Source organism: Eublepharis macularius, chromosome 17 (assembly GCF_028583425.1).
Source record: "Eublepharis macularius isolate TG4126 chromosome 17, MPM_Emac_v1.0, whole genome shotgun sequence".
Taxonomy (NCBI): Eukaryota; Metazoa; Chordata; class Lepidosauria; order Squamata; family Eublepharidae; genus Eublepharis; species Eublepharis macularius.
The window spans coordinates 9,614,492-9,633,359 of NC_072806.1; the positions used below are offsets into that span (position 1 = coordinate 9,614,492).

General features: G+C 46.4%; 1 protein-coding gene across 1 annotated transcript in view; it reads left to right on the forward strand.

The window, feature by feature from the left end:
• The window catches only part of PLCH2 (phospholipase C eta 2), a 390,171-nt gene extending 371,967 nt beyond the window's left edge, over positions 1-18,204 (forward strand). The window contains exons 22-23 of the mRNA XM_055001428.1: positions 13,354-13,693; positions 16,381-18,204. Coding sequence (XP_054857403.1) covers positions 13,354-13,693; positions 16,381-17,996 — 1,956 coding nt within the window. The 3' untranslated portion in view covers positions 17,997-18,204. The remainder of the gene's footprint in view (positions 1-13,353; positions 13,694-16,380) is intronic.
• Positions 18,205-18,868: the final 664 nt, after the last annotated feature.

Consider the following 18,868-nt stretch of genomic DNA (forward strand, 5'->3'; position numbering starts at 1 on the left):
TGGCCCACATGTGGTGTTTGCTGAAGAGTTTGTCTCAGCCTCGATTGACATCTTTGCTTAACCTTGAGAATCACTGGTTGACTTTGGGCAAATCATTGACTTTCACGACTGACCCATTTCCCAGGACTGTTCTGAGGATAATGAAATGGGCCCTGCAAACACTGGGCTGCTAACTGATCCAAGGCTGCAACCCTGTGCGTGCTTACTTAGGAGTAAGCCACATAAAACACAGTGGAGCTTTCTCCTGAGTAACCATGGATATATTTGCTCTGTGTCATCAATTAAGTATTTTGGGAAATGGATCCTAGAAGAGTTTGGCTCTAAATTTTTGCCTTGGTGCTGGTTAACTCCAGTAATATTTGGGGGGGGGGGGAGAGAGAGAGAGAGAGAGAGAGACTGTAACTGTGTAATGTCCTGGAATGTGTTATGTTTTCTAGTCTTTGACAAGCTCTTGAATCAAAACACATCCAGCACCTTGTATAATAGCTTATGACAACTTCAAAGGGGTCAACTTCTTTTGCGCTCCCCCTTTGCAACATGATGTACACGCAAGATAATTTTTTACAGCTCTGTCCCTTGATAAGCTGTCTGTAGACTGCACTGGCATTTCTGCTTCTACCCTCTTCCCTCTTCTGTACTTTCATCTGATGGTGCCACAGCCGTCTTGATGGCGTTTGGGTTGGCATTTGGCTAATTTGGTGTAATGAATAGAATTTTGGACATCTCCAGGTTGGGGAATTCCTGGAGATTTTGGGGTGTGGAGCCTGGAGACAGCAGGGTGTAAGGAGGGGAGGGTCCTCCTTTATGGTATAATGCCATAAGTTCCAGGGGCACTTATCTCTATGGCCTGGGGATTAGTTGTAATTCCAGGTGGTTGCCAGCCACCACCTGGAGGCTGGCAACTAGAGATGGGCATGAACCGAAATACGAACCAAAGTTCATGATGAACCGGGCTGGTTCGTGCTTCGCAAACCGGCTGTTCGTCAGAGCCCATTTCTGACAAACCACCATGAACTTTAGGCTGATTCTTTCGGTTTGTTTTTTAGTTCATCACTGCAGACAGCCTGGCACCGATTAATCAGTTTCCTGGGCAACAGGAGATAGACTTCCTGCAGAACTTCTGCCGTCCCGGTAGTGGTCTTCTGCTGACCTGGAAGTGACCTTCTGCTGGCCCGGAATGACGATTTGCTGACCTGGATGTGATGTTTTCACGAACCAAATGAACCGGTTCACGAACCGGGGCAGGTTCGTGAAAGTTCGTGGTTCGTGAAATGTGACAAACCACGAACCGCATCGTTCATTTCCCCCCCGGTTCATGCCCATCTCTACTGGCAACCCTAACTATGACTGACAGGGACAGTCTTAATCAAGGAGCAACAGAGGCAGCTGGCCCAGGTCCTATACTGGGGGGGGGGGTAGTTCTTGGCTGCTCTACCCCCTGACTGCTCACAGCCTCTCTGGCTGAGGCTGAGGCAGATAGCTCAGTGGTGGTGGGTGGCCATTGCACCCACTCCATATGAGGCTCAGGCAGCTGACTTCTGGCTGCAGCAGCAGCTTCCACTCATATCACACAAGGCGATTGCTGTCCCTTGCTCGGACCCTGGTGGCAGGGGGCGGGTGCAGGACAGGGGCAGTGATTATGGGACCCCATCTTGTATTTTTTTTAACCAGGGCTCCAGAATCACTAGACCATCCCCTAATGACTGGGGTGTCCTGAGTTCAAATGCCCAATCAGCCATGAAGCTCACTGGGTCATTTTGAGCCAGTCATTCCCTCTCAGCTAATCTCGTTTAGAGTCTCTCTACACAAGACACCTTAGAGTCCCTCTACATGAGATGCCTCAGTGCACGTTCGTCAAGTGTAGCAATACTCAATGTTAGCCAGGAAACATAGTTTTAAAAGACAGAGACAGCGGAGATCACTCCTCAGAGGGTTTGTTAATTTCATCTTTGCCTCTTGGAAGACTCTGTCAATTTCACCTCTCCAGTCTAAAATTGGGTGGGATGGCAACCAGATGGCCGTGAGGAATGGAAATGGGCTGGAGTTGCCTTCCAGAGCCGGGCTTGGACCTGGAGAGGTTCTAATGGGCTGAAGTTTCCCTTCTGGCACTTCACAGCCCCTTCACACAGCTCCAGTGTGTAGCAAAGCCTTTGCCCTGCTGCCGGCTCTGTCTTTTTAAACTACCCTTCCCGGATACCATTGCATCACCCAACATGTGTTCTTCATGTTTCAGATGTCTCGCATAGAGACACTCTTACACAAGTAGGATCAAGTAAAAGATCTTACACTCGTTCTCCCATTGTGGATACACGTGCACCGCTAGAGAGACAGAGTGCACTTGAATTTAAGACCACACAGAAAGGAAATCACTTGAGTGTCCCTGTGTAAGATGGCCTGTGTCTTTGAGGGGTGCTGTGAAGGTAAAATGGGAAAGGGTCAAACTGTGCATCTCATTCCTAGCTCCTTGGGGGAAGGATGAAATAAAAAGTGAGATACGTAGATACATGTGCAACTGTGTACTGTCACCCAGGAGTGCAAGGGTCAGATCTCTCTCTCTCTCTCTCTCTCTCTCTCTCTCTCTCTCTCTCTCTCTCTCTCTCTCTCTCTCTCTCACACACACACACACACACACACACACACGCGCGCGCACACACACACACACACACACACACACACACAGAGTATCAGAAGTCTGGATAACCACAGATGTTGGCAGTAGATTCAAGGCAAAAGAAGACGCTGCTTGAATTAACTTAAAGAATATATAGCTTTTAAACAAGGAATACATAAATTCAGGAAGGAGGAGAGGTCTATCAATGCCTGCAGGCCAGGATAGCTGAATGGTGGAACCTCCATGCACAGTGGCAATGTGCTGGAGGTCAAAAGCTACCTTGGGGAGGGGACCCCATAAATATTAGTGGAGTTATCCTGCAGTTACCCCTCTTGCATAGCCTTACTCCTTGCCGCTAATTCCCCGTACTTGCAAGGAGACCAGTCCAGGTAACAATAAGAGGGGGATGGTGGCGGAGAGTGCTCTGAAGTCATAGCTGACTCATGGCGACCCCTGCTGGGGTTTTCAAGGCAAGATGCTAACAAAGGCAATTTGCCATTACCTGCCTCTGCAACCCTGGTCTTCTCTGGAGGTCTCCCATCCAATTACTAACCAAGGCCATCCCTGCTTAGCTTCCGAGATCTGACGAGATTGGGCTTGACTGGCTTTTCCAGGCCAGGGCACAATGGTAATGTAGTTCTGGATACTATATGCAGAGAGATGCACAGATGGGAAGGTCATTGCCCTCTCAAAGGTATCTGTCGAACTCCTGTTGGAAACACGATGCTGACCTTCTTGAACCTCTGGTCCAGTATAGGTGGCTGCATTCTTACACCAAAAGATGGTGTGACTGGGTTCCCTCTTGCCACAAAAATCTCTCTTTCTTAGCCCCTGGAGGCAAGTCCCCCTTGTCCTCTCCTTGAAAATATTCTGCTCCACTTGGAAGTGCCCGAAAGGATCCTTCTTCCCCCTCCATCCAAAACTTAGAAACGAATGAACAAAAGATTGGGAGGCAGGTGGGGGGAAGAGGGAAGGCAGAGAGACTCTCTCTTACTCTCTCCCTCTCTCTTTTCCTCCAGTTCCTCCAAAATAAAACGTCTCCGCCACTTTTCTGTTGTTGCATAGCCCTAATTAAAGGCAGGAAAATGTGACAGGAGGCTATAATTAGGGCAGCAAAGACGTTCTGAGGAGAACAAGGAGTCCTCTGTCCGGGTTCAAAGGAGCCCAGGAAGAGCCAGAGAGCATCCGATTCTAGATGCTCTTGATCCCAAGGGGGAAGAATCAAACTTGTAAGCGTTGCATGGCAACATCTGCAGAGGAGCTGGGCATGGTACAGTCTACCTTCAACAGGCTCAGAATTCAGTGTGAGATTTGTTGGGGGGAGAAAACATAGAAATAACAGGATTTTTAAAAATTCAAGGATTTCCATACCTGCAGGGCTTTTCTTCCCTTTCTAAAGTAGAAATAATTTTATTTATTTATTTATTCAATTTCTAGCCCGCCCTCCCTGTGAGCAGGCTCAGGGCAGGGTAGTAGAAAGTCATAGCTGTCTTTGGTGACCCCTGGTGGGGTTTTCATGGCAAGAGGCTAACAGAGGTGGTTTGCCATTGCCTGCCTCTGCAACCCTGGTCCTCGTTGGAGGTCTCCCATGCAATTACTAACCAAGGCTGATCCCCTGCTTAGCTTCTGAGATCTGATGAGATCAGGCTCACCAGGGCTATCCAGGGCAGGGCCAGGGTGGGGAACAACAATAATAAAATATAAAATAGCAACAATAAATTTAACAATAAAATTTATTTTAAAACTAAAACATCAATTAAAGAGCACAGACAAATCTTGAGCTGGTTTCTGCCACCTAAAAGCCATACCAATCGCTAGTTTTTTTAAAAAAAAATCAGAGATGATGCAGTGCCCCTAAAAACATTAATTTAGTTTTTTGTCCATTTCTCTGTTTCTGCTACTGGTCTTGCAGAATCATCGTAAGGTTTTTATATGCAATTTATACATTCATTGTCCCTGTCTGATTAACTATAATTATTGGTTTATTGAGGTATAAACCACGTGGGAAATGCAAACCTTTTATGGGGGACAGAATTTGGAACAGGGGAAGAAGTGTAAGAAGAATATGTCGGGGCTTCAGGTCATCCGGAGAATGTGAATGGAGATTTCTGGCTCGAAATGGCAGGAGTGAGAAATTCAAAATCAACCCTGGTTTCAAGCATTATTGCAAGGGTCGAGGCAGACAAGTTCTGTCCACCTTTGGAAGCTTGAATGCTTTTCTCTAAGCCCAGTCCTCCTGCTTAACCCCCTTGCCTTCGTCTCCAGTTGAAACAAAACTGAAGTAGACAACTGATGCATTGCCCTACCTTCGGGGTTTTTTTTTGCTGTGTCTTCCCCCACCCCAGCTGTGGACATTTAACTTGTAAGATCCTCATGGCAAGACTGTACCACTTCAGACTGCCACACAGGGATCACATGGCAGCTGACTGCTCCTTTGATAGCACCCTGTGGGCAAAGAGATGTAGGTGTTGGGGCACGGATGAATTGTCTTCAGCTGGAGGATGTTTGGTTAGCAATCTGCAGTTTAGAACAGCTTGTCCTTTCCCTCCCTCTGACTTCTGGTGCTGGAAGCCAAGGCCCCAATCCATTGGGGAAAATAGTATTATTGGGAGTCACTTTTCTCTGAAACTTGGGAATCCAAAATGGGAGGCACTCCTTCAGCTTTCCCTCAAGAGAACCAGCAGTTCTCCCCCTTGCTTTGATAGATTCTCCCCTTATGCTGTCTCAGGTTTTGCCCCCTTTCATTGAAGGCAATTTCCTGCCTTTATTAACTTCCCTTGATCAGCCCCACATAATCCCTGCCCCCTTTGATTTCTCTCTTTCTGCTCGGGCAGCTTGCTGATGGATAGTTTTAATTTACAGCCAATTGACACTTCCTTTTAAACCTTGGCAGCAATTTGGGGGCTTGTTGGATTCCTTTTTCGAACTCTGTCTGTTGCACATAGCTCTCTTTTAAGCGCATCAAAAGCCCCCTGTCGTATCTTGTGAGCTCATCCTCGGGTGCCCCCTCCTTCCAATTTCTTCCAATTTACCGAGATGATTTGTTTTCTGATTGCTTTATCCCCTTCCTTCATGTCCGCAAATCTATTACCTACCCCTTGTTGCTTCTCATTACCATTTCTGCCTTCTTTAACTTTGTCGAAGTCACTCTGCTAATTTCGGACTCTAATCTCACAAAGGAAAAGGTTTTTCGGAAGGGGCAATGAAATCATAAATGTTTCCTGGTGAATACTGAACAAAAGTGTGATGGGACCACAGACCATTTTCTCTCATCAGAAACCAAAAAGAGGGTCTCTGTAAGTCTTTTGACTTTCTTTTGAAAACCCTTCCTTGTATTGAAATGCAAGATCCAGGTCCAATAGCACCTTAAAGATCAACTAGGTTCCCAAGGTCACAAGATCTTTCTAGACAGTGTTTTCCTCCTTCCCAATGGCACTTGGGAGTCTCCCTTTTCTCAGAGGAAAGCCAACCTCAGCAGAGAAACTGCTGAGGATTCCCAAGGGCACCCACGGCCACCTCCAACATTGGCCCAGGGGTTGTGGCTTGGCTTGCCTCCTCAACAACTTCTGGTGTTCAGTTGGGTCTGTTGTAGGGGCCAGAATTAGAGCTCAATAGCCAAGTTGCCGTGCACACAGCAGGTCCCAGATTCTCGAGTTGCAAGGGTTAGGAAGGTACTTTTCCAAAAGGTAAGCTTCAAAAGAAACAAACTCATTAGGTGTGTGTCGCCAAAGACTGCGGGGGGATCGGTGGATATGAGCAGAATGCGATGGACACAGGAGCTCTTACACTGGAGGAGGAGGGGCACGCTTCCTGGTGAAGTTAGTTCCTCTTTGAAGAAGCGCTACCTTTCTGGTGAGAGGAAGTAGAACAGGGACTGGGATGCTGGGATCCCACCCCGGTTCCCATCCTATGAAAGATCTGCTTTAGATGAACTGCAAAGTCAGCAATTGCCAATGCAAAGACGATAGCAGGTGTGCCCATCTCGCCATTAGACTCAGTTCAGATGTTATAGGAACCGATGGCTTTAATTGAACTGATTGTGATTAGGGTGATTATCTGAATACATGCCGCTCCACAAACAGTGGTTACTTATGGCCGGTATGGCTGAAGTTGCCTTGTTAACCACATTTTGTCCTAACTGTGGTTTCATGCCATGTACCAAGGCAGACATCCTGGCTTGTTCTTTGTCTACACAGCTGTTCGGCTAGAGCAAAAGTGATGGAAACAGTATTTAACTATTGCTAAAATAAAGCAGTTCTCCAGGAATCTAAATTGCTGAGGGAAGGACTGGGTCATTCTCTGTCTTTCTCTGCAGCCGCTTCCATTCTGGGATACTTACAGAGCTCTGGTGACAAATGTTCCCCCATTGCAACCTGGAACTCCATCTATAGGCTGTGTCTGTTTGCTGCTCTTAAATGCCCTCTTTTCTCTTTGATGAACATTTCCATTGATGAGCAACAAAGGGAACCTGGGGCGGAATGCCAGCTTCCTTGCTACAGGATAAAGATCATTTTCTTAATGTTTGATCATGGTACTCTGTATGTTTTATGCAGAACTCTCATGGGGGCAGTCCCCCTGTGTCTGCGCAGCATCTTTTCTGGTTGCAAGTGAAGGTTTACATGATGGAGTATTTCTCTGTACTGACAAATGTCCTCCTCTCTATATAGAAAGCCAGCCTTCAGCCTCCAGCTTAGCTGTCTCCCTTACATGCTAGATTTCTCTTTGTAGAGGAATGAAGGGTCTGCTTCACCCTTGAAAAAGAAATCTATTCCTATTTAGAAAGCTAGCATATCAAGGAGAAGTGATCTTTCCTAGCCATCTCCCTGAAGCTAGTGTCAAGGAGATGGCTCCTATCAAAGTACGTCTCCCTGACATGCTAACTTTCTATGTGCAAGGGGTTTTAATGGAGCCCTGTTCAGCCATGCAGACATTCCTGCACACGCTGAGATGCAGGTTGGCCACGTCAGTAAGACATATTTCCCCAGGGCTGTGTGTATTCTCCACCAAGGCAACCCAAATTCTGGGACAAGAAAAGCAGGATTTTGAGAGTTTCATGAATACAAATAGAACGTATTTAGATTATTATGCATCATTTCCCCCCTGCAATTGGACTGCTTTGTGTCATTCTTCTGTGGTTGGTCATGGGGAGGGGTATCAGGAGCCTTCAGCAACTCCCCTGGCTTCTAAGGTTCATCAGGTACGTTGAGGCAACCAGAAGGACTAGAAACTTGAGCTATTTTTAAAGGGAAGCTGTGATTCTCCAGAAGTTAGATTGTGGCAGCAAGCCCCACAGGTTTTCTGCCCTCCTGTGCAACTATGGCACGAACATAACCCCGCTTATTACCTCTTGTCAATTTTCAGAGGCTTACTCATTTCCGAAAGGTCGCCGCCTCCCCTTTCTTTCTTGTGTCTATTCTACAGTTTGTGTGTTGTCAAGTTTCTTGTATGTGTTCTCCTTCTCCCTGCCCCCCCTCCCCCAAGAGACGTGCCTATATCTCTTTGCAGAGTCTCCTCGGCTTGTTTTTCTGTGTCTCACTTTCTGCCTTTACTTTGTCTGTTTGTGATTTCAGTGGACTTCTCTATATCAAAAAAAGTCTCCTTTTAGAAGCAGAGCAAATTTAGACGCCTTGAAGGTACCCCCCCTCCTCCTGGCACAGGAAGGTGTAGTGTGCTCTCCCTGCGACATGCTTGCATGCTTCTCAGATCAGTGACATCATTAACATTCTGTGTCTTTTCCTTATTTAGCTTTATTTTGCTCTCCTCCTAGAAAATAAATAAATAAAAATAAATTCTTCCACTCCATAACATGGATTGCAACATTTCCTGGAACGTTTGCTGGGCCATTGAGCAACCAGAGAGCTCTGCATTTATGAAGCAGATCCAGGATAAATATATCTCTTTTTTTAAAAAGAACCCTCCATTGCCTTCTTCCTGTCCATCACTTGCCCTAATCCCCTTCTTGACACCATCTTCTAATCTTCCATTGCCCTCCTCCTGTCCATCACCTGCCGTAGTCCCCTTCTTGACACTATATTCTAATCTTCCATTGCCCTCTTCCTGTCCATCACTTGCCCTAATCCCCTTCTTGACACTATCTCCTAATGTTACATTGCCCTCCTTCTGTCCATCACCTGCTATGGTCCCCTTATTGACACCATCTGCTAATGTTACATTGCCCTCCTGCTGTCCATCACTTGCCCTAATCCCCTTCTTGACATCATTCTCCTAATCTTGGAGGGGGAAATTTTCCTTAATATATGTGCTACACTTTGAGAAAATTCTCCTGCAGACATAGTAAGGATCACATAACCAGTTTCTCCAGAAATCTACATTTGGAGAATCAAAATTTGCCACTTTTTTTTACAAAAGCCAAAACCAAATATGCTGGATCTTCTTCTAAATGTCTCTTTTTTTTTTCTTCCGACCAAATTTGCACTGGATTTGGGATCTTGAATCGCCCGCTCTGATTCAAGCGTCAGTAGCTAGACTCACTGGGATGCATCAGATAATCTAGTTGGATTGACTGCTCACTTAGAATGACCGCGGGGAGAACCTTCACTGCACATCACCCAATCACCCATTCCATCAGTGGAATTCTTTACTTTCTGTTTTTTCCCTGGAGGGTGGGGGGACAGTTATCTGTGTATGTGTTCAGAGATTTTCCCTCTTGAATTTTGCAAATATTTGGAAAGGGGACAGGCTCCCGTTGCCGTTTTCCAGCACTTGCCAATTTGTTTCTCTAATATTTGGGCATTTCTTGGTTGGATTGATCTAGTAATCTCTCCTCGCTAAGTCAAATATGCCATAGCTTTCGATAGAATGTAATCTTCTTTCGTACCCTTCTAGTATTTATCGATTTATTTAATCCTATTTAGATCTCTCCCTCCCCTCAAGCAGGTTCAGAGAGGATCATAACAATAAAATCACGAGAGATTAAAATACACTAAAACATAGAAAAACACAGTTCATATATAATCAACATTTGGACCCTAGCTTTTCTCTGTTGATCCCGAAGCCTTTTCAGCAACGTAAGTGACAAAGTAAATTTAAAAACAGAACCAACTTGATGTAATAAACACAGCCCAGAAGCTTGAAGGCCATTGTTGTATGTGCCAGTCAAATAGACACTGGGAGGAAATTGGTGCTACCAACAAATAGCGTCTGTCCCCAGTAGTCCCCCCCCCCCCGCCCCTGTCCAGGGCCGTATTAATCTATGGCCGGGCCCCTAGGCTTTCAGATATTTCAGGCTCTCTCCGGCACTTCAGTCTTTCACCCCACTACAGCTGACAGCCTGACTCTGGTACGGTAGGTACTAGACTGCAGTACATAGCCCTATATCCATTTTGAGGGTCTCCTGAAGAATTCTATTCACAATTTTTAAAATCTTTTTATTGTGCGAGTAGAACTCTTCAGGAAAGCCCATTTTGGGGGTATAATTGTTCAATACTGTAATATTTTGAATAACATTTTTGCTATTTATTTAAAATATATAATTTATGGATAATTGTTTTAATATGAGACAATTTGTTTCACTTCAATAAGCAGTTAATTATCGTATTAATAGAGGTTATATCAGAGAATCAATTAATTGTAATTTATATGGTGGCAAAAAAAAATTGTCGGGCCCCTAGTCCCTGCGGGGCCCCTAGGCTTCAGCCTAGTCAGCCTTATGAATAATACGGCCCTGATCTAGGCTTCGGCCTAGTCAGCCTTATGAATAATACGGCCCTGATCTAGGCTTCGGCCTAGTCAGCCTTATGAGTAATACGGCCCTGATCTAGGCTTCGGCCTAGTCAGCCTTATGAATAATACGGCCCTGGCCTAGGCTTTGGTCTAGTCAGCCTTATGAGTAATACGGCCCTGCCCTCATCTCAGCTCCAAAAGATGGGAACATCTGGAGATGGGGCTTTGAGAACACAGTTGGGCATGATCGTATGGAAGTAAGTGGTCCAGGTATTTCAGAGCAGGCCGGTTTGAGTGACTGATCAAAGAACTAGCAAAAAGGCTCCGTGGGAGAAAGTTTGTGGTGTGGAAGGAACTCGTGCAGAAACTTTTGAGAAAGCAGCCCTTTGAGTCCTCTAAGGATCTGCAAGATTTGGATCCAGCAGCTCCTTAAAGACCAACTAGATTTCCGGGGTATGAGCTTTTGAGAGTCAAGGTTCCATTGGTCAGATACCTTGATTCTTGAAAGCTCGTATCTCGGAAATCTAGTTGGTCTTAAAGTGCTACTGGACCCAAATCTTGCGGTTCTGCTACAGACCAACAGGATGTGCCATTTTTCTCTTGTACCTTCCTAGCAAGAAGGTGGGAAGCAGTGTGTCCCAGCATCAGAGTTCACACCATTCCCCGGATTTCAAAGCATAAGTTCCACCACCACTCCTTTTCAGGTCACTGATCACTGACCTGCCAAACTCACAAAGTATTCATCCCTTCACAGTAAACATTTTTCCCTCTGTGCCGGATAACATTTAGTTTCCCAAGCATAAGTTGGTGGTGGTGGTAGTGGTAATAGAAAAAATAATAATTTTCCTGGTTTCCAGACAAAAATTGCCTCCCCCACTGGCGCTCGTCAATTAAAATTCAGGCGCCATGCTGCTGGCAGTCATAGTGTATCAATAAAAATAAGTCAACAGGCCCTTTCCTTGAGTTTACAAACGATAGAAGTCAAGACACTTTACATAGCGTAGTGGAGAATTGGAGGAAAGTAATTCATCTCCAAAGAGAGCAGGTCATTGTTACAAGGAATGCTTCCAAAATTCTCATCTGAATTTCTCTCTGAATGTTGGAGTCCTAAATTACCAGTACAAAGTACTGTTCTGTTTTATGTTCTTGAATTTTGAACACTGTCCATGTACCATTTGCTTTGAGTCCCTTCAGGTCACAGGTCTTCCCCCCCCCCACTATGGTACACATGTTCATTGATAAAACACTGCCAAAAAGCAATCATGACATGACCTTGTACATGGCAGCATATGTGTGCATCAATGAAATACTGTGCAGAAAAAAAATCTTGATACACATGAATGGAACCAGATTGCTTTTTTGCTATGTTTTATCAATGTGCATGATGCAACTGTAATGTAGGGAGGAGACTTTTCAATCAAATATAGGAAGTGGAAGCTGTGACAAAACCATGCATTTTCCCATTCTGGAACTAATTTTAGAAATGTTCTTAGCTGAGCTGGAGTTAAATAGCAGTGGGGTGCAGAACAGAGGAGACTGGTTGTATCAGGCATTTTCACCTGTTCATTCCAAACAATGATACATGAATGAACACACACACACCCGCCCCCTGCACAGTGTCCTAAACTTAAGACATAGGACACATTGACAGGAAGTGTCACACCAAACCATCTCTTATCCCCAAACTGGCAAGTGCATGTGAAATGTCCACCGGAGTGCTGGATAGTGTACAGATGATAGTTATTCAGGGCCTTGAGGGCAGTGTGGCATAGCCATCATTGTCTGCAGTAGACATCTTATTTCTTTTTTCACTGTCTCACTGGGGCTTCTGGTCAAATAGGTTTTGCAGGCTTTTGATCAAACAGGGTTTGCAGATTTTTGAAGGACCATGACGAGCCACCGGGCGATCAAAGATCCCAGTGTGACAGAAACGTTGGAACCGTGTAGCAACGATGGCTCTGTCATACAGCCAATAAGTATCTGAAAAGCTATCCCTGCTCACCCCTCCGTTTTACCAAATTCTAAATGGGGAGGGCAGGTGGGGGGAAAGTCATCCCCAAGAATTGTTTGTAATGAATGTGTCGTGGGTGCAATTAAATGTGTAATTGTGTGTGTCATGACTTCGCTTGTTTACAATGATGCCCCCTCTGCAGCAAGAGGCATGGATAACCAACGTGCGATTGGTAGGAATGCAAAAGTTGTGCAGTGTATTTAAAGAGACAATTGGAGTGTTTCTGTGCCTTCACTAAAGCATAATCACCTTGTAGTTCTGCCCAACACAGTGCTGCAGAATACATTATATCCTTTCTGTATTTCAATCCCGTGATCAAAAAATTCTTGGACAAGATGGGAAATGATATTGACATGTCTTTCCATGGCTTGGAACCAGAATTTTTTTTAAAAATCAGCTCTTTATTGTGGTTTTCAGTGGGTTTTGAGCCATTTCAGTGTTAAAAGGCATTAAAGTCTATTTGACATTTTATATACTTGTTAAATGTGCCCATCTCTAGGGACAGAACAGTGAGCTTTCAAAGTATTCTACTCATGCAGTTCGATTAACAACGTTAAGATTGCAGCCCTAAGCACTTGTACTTGGTTAGGGATCAGCAGCTGGGGGCCCTTTATCCACTCCCACCTCCTCTGCAGAGAGAAAAGAAGCATAGATAGGGAAAGCTGGCTGTGACCCCCAAATTTGCCCACAGACCGCTTTGGTGGGTTCTCAGTTGCTTCTCAAATTAGCTTACCAGGGTACTAGGAGGTAAGCCCCACAAAAGGCACTTGGGACTTAATTTCCACATAAGCATGCATATGATCGGGCTGTAAGTCACTAATGAACTAGAATAAAATACCTGAAAACCAATTAGCTGGACAACTCGAGTGCGAACCTTTGAAATGAAAGCCGCAGTTTGTGCTTTCCTCCTAATTCTGTCTCCCGGTCAAACCTGGCGAGATGATGCTCTCCCATGAGGTTAACCCCTCGTTCATCACTGCTGTTTGCATTTCTGCACATCTTCTGAAATGCACACCTTCTGTTATGGGGGTTTTCTTTTATTTTCCAGGTCAAACAAGCACTGGGCTTAAAAGGTCTATTTCTCAGAAATCCAAAGCAGGCCTCTCTAGACAGTCATGTTGCTGGCCATCTCAACCGCAAACACTCCTTTAGCAGTCACCTTTTACGGCGAACGGCCAGCGCGCCCACCAAAAGCCAGAAGAAACCCAAGAAGGGCTTCCCCGAGATTGCAATCGACACCAAAGACAACAGTTCTGAAGGGGCCAGTGAAGACCGTGAAGTTGAAGACTCCTCCCACCCTCGTTTCGATCAAGAGCCCGAGTGCGCATCTCCAGCACCTCCTCTTCTAGACGGTGCCAACAGAGAGGGTCAAGGAAAGGGGTTGAAAGGTAAGGCCCAAAGTTTTGGCAAGAGTAAAAACAGCCAAACCCGTGTGCACAGGGAAGCAACGTTCAGCGAGCCCATCCGGAGGTCCAACAGGGTCCGCCTCCAAGAGCCGCCAGACGAGAAGCAGGGGGTCTTTGCCCGCTGTGCCATCAATGGATCGGGTAGGATTGGCATGGCCACCAACTGCATGAAATGCATGATTGGCTCAAACGAGAGCCCCGATCTGGAGTGCAAGTGGGGGGACCACTCTGCTGCTAGGCCCGCCTCCAGCGACACTCCACACTGCAACCAGTATAGCAGCCTAACGGGAGATGAGGAGAGGTTAGAGCTAAAAAATTGGGGGATCCGAGAGCAGCCTCAGCCGCGGTCAGATCTGCAGCTTGGCGGCAGCTATGGAGCTGCCGGTAACTTACCCAGGACCTGCCAGCCGTCTGCGACCTCAGGAAAGAAAAATGGTGACTCTAAATGTCACGGGGTGAAAGGTCATTCTCGGCAGAGGTGGCAGGCCCAGCCCAGTGGCAAATATGGAAGCACCGTCAACTTGGTTACTGCCAGCAATGGTTCCATATCCTCCGACTCCAGCAGCCTGGAGAGCCTGGAAAGTCCTGAATTCCCTCCACGCTGGCCCGAGAGCTCCAGGAAGCAGGCAGGCACCCTTCAGAGGGAAATGAACGCCTTGTTTGCTGAAAAACTGGAGGAAATTCGCAGTAAATCCCCTATATTCTTTACTGGTAAGACCAGATTTTCTTCACTCCCACCATCCTCCATAGATCACATCATCGTCTTCCGCTTCCCTTAGATGCACTTGCATTATTTATTTATTTAATTTTGCCATTGTCGCTTTTCATTCAGCAAAAGAAAAACATTTATTCATAAATGTATTTCTGTTTGTGGGCGGGGAGCTCCAGACTAGACATTCTCGACCTAGATGAGCATTTGTTTTTCCCATGCCAAACTGCCTCCAGTAGTGATTCCACCTGTAGAGTTCTGTGTTTTTGTGTGAATGTGTGTGTTTTTAATCATGTCATGTAAAAATATGATTCTAAGATTTGTTTTTAGTTCAACCAGAGCTTCGGGGGGCGGGGGGGAGGGCATTAAATCTAGGAAAGAGATAAGTGGAACTTCCAGGATGAGAAATTGAAAATCCTGTGCACCAGTGAGAAGCAAGGGGGGGGGGTGTTGCTTGCTATGCCCCCCCACTTACAACTGATCCCTCTTGATGCTGTCTAGTAGTCAGGGTGTCCTTCAAGTTATGTGGTTTCTGCTTTCACACTGAGTAATGCATACAAACCTCAAAAGAAATATGTAGTATTAATTAATTAATCATTTATCTTTTTTTTTTTGGTAGCTCTTGATCTCATTCCCGTTTTTTTCCCCCTTTCATCCTAAGTTAGAACAGGGAACAAACATTTAAAACTATCCCTTGTTACAAATTTGGCTGATTGCTCTGGTTGGTCAAAAATAATTCTTTAGATCCTACATCTAACATGTTCCAAGCATCTTGTTTCCCCACCTTTCCTTGCTTATTTATTCCTTATCTGTTCCCTGAATTAACTGGATATTTTTCCTCTGTTCTGTCCTATTCCACATGCATACTCTTGTCTCTGTAGTTAAGAACTGAAAGGATGAGCAGATCACAGGTAACTGATGAGCACTGACTGGCTTGCTTTCTATCAAATATCTTGTTATTCTCTATGCTATCCAGGGCTTTTTTTCTAGGAAAAGAGGTGGTGGAACTCAGTGGGTTGCTCTCAGAGAAAATGGTCACATGGCCAGTGGCTCTGTCTAGAGATAAGGGGGCTGGGCTACCAGCCTTGTGACCATTTTCAAGAGGTTCCGGAACTCTGTTCCACCGCGTTCCAGCTGAAAAAAAGCCCCGATGCTATCCATCCTCTCCCCACCTTGTCCACAGCATGATATATTTCCAGCATGCTTCTGATTCAAAATTGTGCAGGGAGGTAGTCCTCTTTTTTGTGTCCTAAGAGCCTGAGATGATCCTTCTGCTGCCAATCCGACCATGAGTGGTGGGAGGGGGGGCAATGTGGATCGAATGTCAGTATTTACTGTTGCATCATGAAGGAAGCAGCAACTGTTCTACCGAGGTTTTTCTCCAAGTAGGTTAGGTGATGGTCTCCCAAACCAGGGTGTTCTCTGTGTTTGCACCCAAATTACATAGCTTCCCATCCACTGATGTATGTTCGGTACCTGGTGTTGCTAATTTCTGGTACCAGGACTGGATTTTATTATTCACTCCAGCTTTTGGCTATTTAATTAGCCAGTTGTGTGCTGTTGTGTGGATCCCTGAATGTGGCTGGAGACTGGATACAGTTATTGTCTTATTGTATTTTGGTAATTATTTTCTCGACCACATTGTTGAAATTTGTGGTCACTTGTTCATTGAACTTGGAAGCTGCTCTAAAAGCTCTCATTGAAGGGGTGGGTGGGCGCAGAGTAGATTTTAAAAAAAAATCTTGATGTTGTTGCCATTTAACTAAACTCCACTAAAAGTGGAGCTGGGTGCATATCCCTTGGGAAGCCAGAAAATAAGGGCCACAGTTGAAAGGGCCTCGGGGGATGGGTAGATTCATTGGGGAAGACTTACATATTCCAGCTCCAAATTACTTTGTTCTTCATTAATTGATGAGCCGTGTTTATGACTCCCACCCCCATTTTTTCCCTCTTCTCCCAGATGTCCGCCAATTCCCAGTGCAGAGGTCAACCACTTCATTATGCAGCCTGGAGACGATCACTGAAGAACCCTTTATTGCCAATGAGAACCAGCCTGCGGGTTTTCGCTTCCCTCTGCACACTGCCCCTGCCAGTGGTCCCAAAGAAGGGTCTGTGCCTCGTCGCTCCCGTGAAGCCGGATCAGAAAGAGGTGGTCCGTCAGACCAGCTTGAGAAAACTCCGCTTGTGGTGGTTCCAGAGGAGAAAAGTCCCGTTGCTCCCAAAAGAGCTGTTGTCAGCATGTCGCAACAGGGAGACTTCGGGAAAAGCAGCCAGGAAAGAAATGGCTGGGGAACGATTCAAAGCAGGGGGAACTGGCCCGGTTTGCAAACTCAGGACAACATAGCGTTGGCCAACGGATGGCCCCGTTTTGCTGGAAATTGCCTGAAGCAAAGAGAGGGCATCAAGGGAACTGAGGACATTGCTGCAGCTGGACAACCACACCAAAACGGCACTATGCCAACTTCCCCGCATGAATCTCCTCCGGTAACTCAAGCTGCCACTGATCCTATGTCTCATCTGGTAGTGAGGCGGTCCAAGAGTGAAGGGCACAAACTTTGCGACTGCTCGAGACGCCCCAGTAGTTTCTCCCCGGCAGCTGAAGTGTACTCTGATGCCACGGTCAACGATCGTATCTGGAGCAAACTAGACTCCAGCAGTCACAGGGACAGTATGTCTTCCTCATCCAGTATGTCCTCCAATGACACAGTCATAGATCTCTCCTTGCCCAATCTTGCCCGGAAAAGCCTCCCAGATCTAGTTGTCCAGCATGAGAATTTTGAGGTTGTTGCTGAGAGAAGAGTAATGCGCCCGTGGTCTGCTAATACTGCCTCTGGGTGTGAAATGGCCATGGTGACAAAGAGCAAATCCAACCCTAACTTGAGGTCAGGCCAACCAACCATAGATGAGCTGTGCCCTAGACCGCTAACCAGGGGCCCTGAGGTCGGTGTGTTGTCCATCCCCAGAAGGCACACCTGGAGCCGGCTGTTCATGGAAAGTCTCAGACAGTCGTGCCTGAAATCCAAAGATCCAGAGCAAGTCGAGACCAGCCAGGCCAAATCCAAAAGCCTCGGAGACCTTACCTCAGATGACATCTCATGCACCTTTGAAAGCAAGTACCGCAGCATCAGCCGGAGCTTCGTCACCCGTTCCATGAGGGAACAGCGGCGCTGGACAGCTGCCAGGTCCTCCTCTAAGCCCTCGGATGAGCTAACGGAGCAATTGAAGAAGCTGACCACCTTCCAGTTGGAGAATGACATCACTTCTCCCACCAGCCTGGAGCCAATTGAATCCGAGGAGGAAGAGGAAGGGATGGGCCTTCTTCGAAGGTCCTCGTCTCGAAGCCAGAGCAGAGTGCGGTACATCGCCAACCGGGCCAAGCAGGCACAAGAGAGGCAGAGGTTGAAAAACTTGGCTCTGGTTAACGGGAGCCCCATCGAGGAAAGGGGTAACCCCGAAGGAGCCTGCAGCTTCGCGAGAGGGGCCTGTATGGACACAGCTTCCCCTAGTCTGTTTACATCCCCACTCAAGAATCAAAGTGACTTGAACACCGAGGCTGTCTTCTTGTTCAAACTCTAATGCTGGGAAGGGCTCAACGAGGTTGATGTTTACATTCTTGTCAGAGCAAAACCAACATTTTTAATTTTTTTTTAAATGCAGAATGCCCTCCTTCCAAGAGAACACTTCTTCCTCATTCCAGCCTCCCAAGGACAGTTCCGGGGCGGGGGGGGGGGGGGAATAAATGCAGCCTGTAGCATTCAATACAGAAAGAGGACAAGCAGTATTTTCCGGGGATGGGGAGTGGCGGGTCTTGAGCTGCCTCACTCTTTGATCCCCGGAAGGCGTGTCCAAGCATGCAAAATCACCATCCTGTCCTTTTTGTGGCTTATCTTCCTTTGGCTTAAAACCTGGTAAGACAGAGTCCCTGGCTCATAAAAACCCATCCCCTTTTATTGACGTCATGTGCTTCCTTTAAGATTCTCACTGGAGTAGCCACAGCCTGACTTCAGTTGTGGGATGGAGAGCTGTGCTCAGAAGATGGGAAAGGGCCAGCCAGGGCTCATTTAGCAGGGGAGGGCTAGCTGTAAGAGAGTTGAACACAGTACAATTTTTGCCTTGTATGCTTACATTTCTTTAGTCCCACTGCCCCCTCTGGTCCGTTCCGGAGGTTTGGCAGGTTTGGGGACCGATCCGAAAAAGTATGTGAAACCCGTGTATTGGAACAATGAGAGGGGAACGTGTACACTCCACAAGCTATAAGGCCTGCCTGTCACATCATCTTTGACCCTCTTTGGGGAAAAAATGGTTCTTTCCCCCTGGCCTTTTTCATTGGCACACTTTCCCTCAAGTGGACATGACTGTGGGAAAGTGATGCCCCGAGATGTGTGTGAGGTCCCTTTTCTTCCCCAGTCCTACCCAACCCTACTTGCAGTATCTGTTGTCTTGCCCAT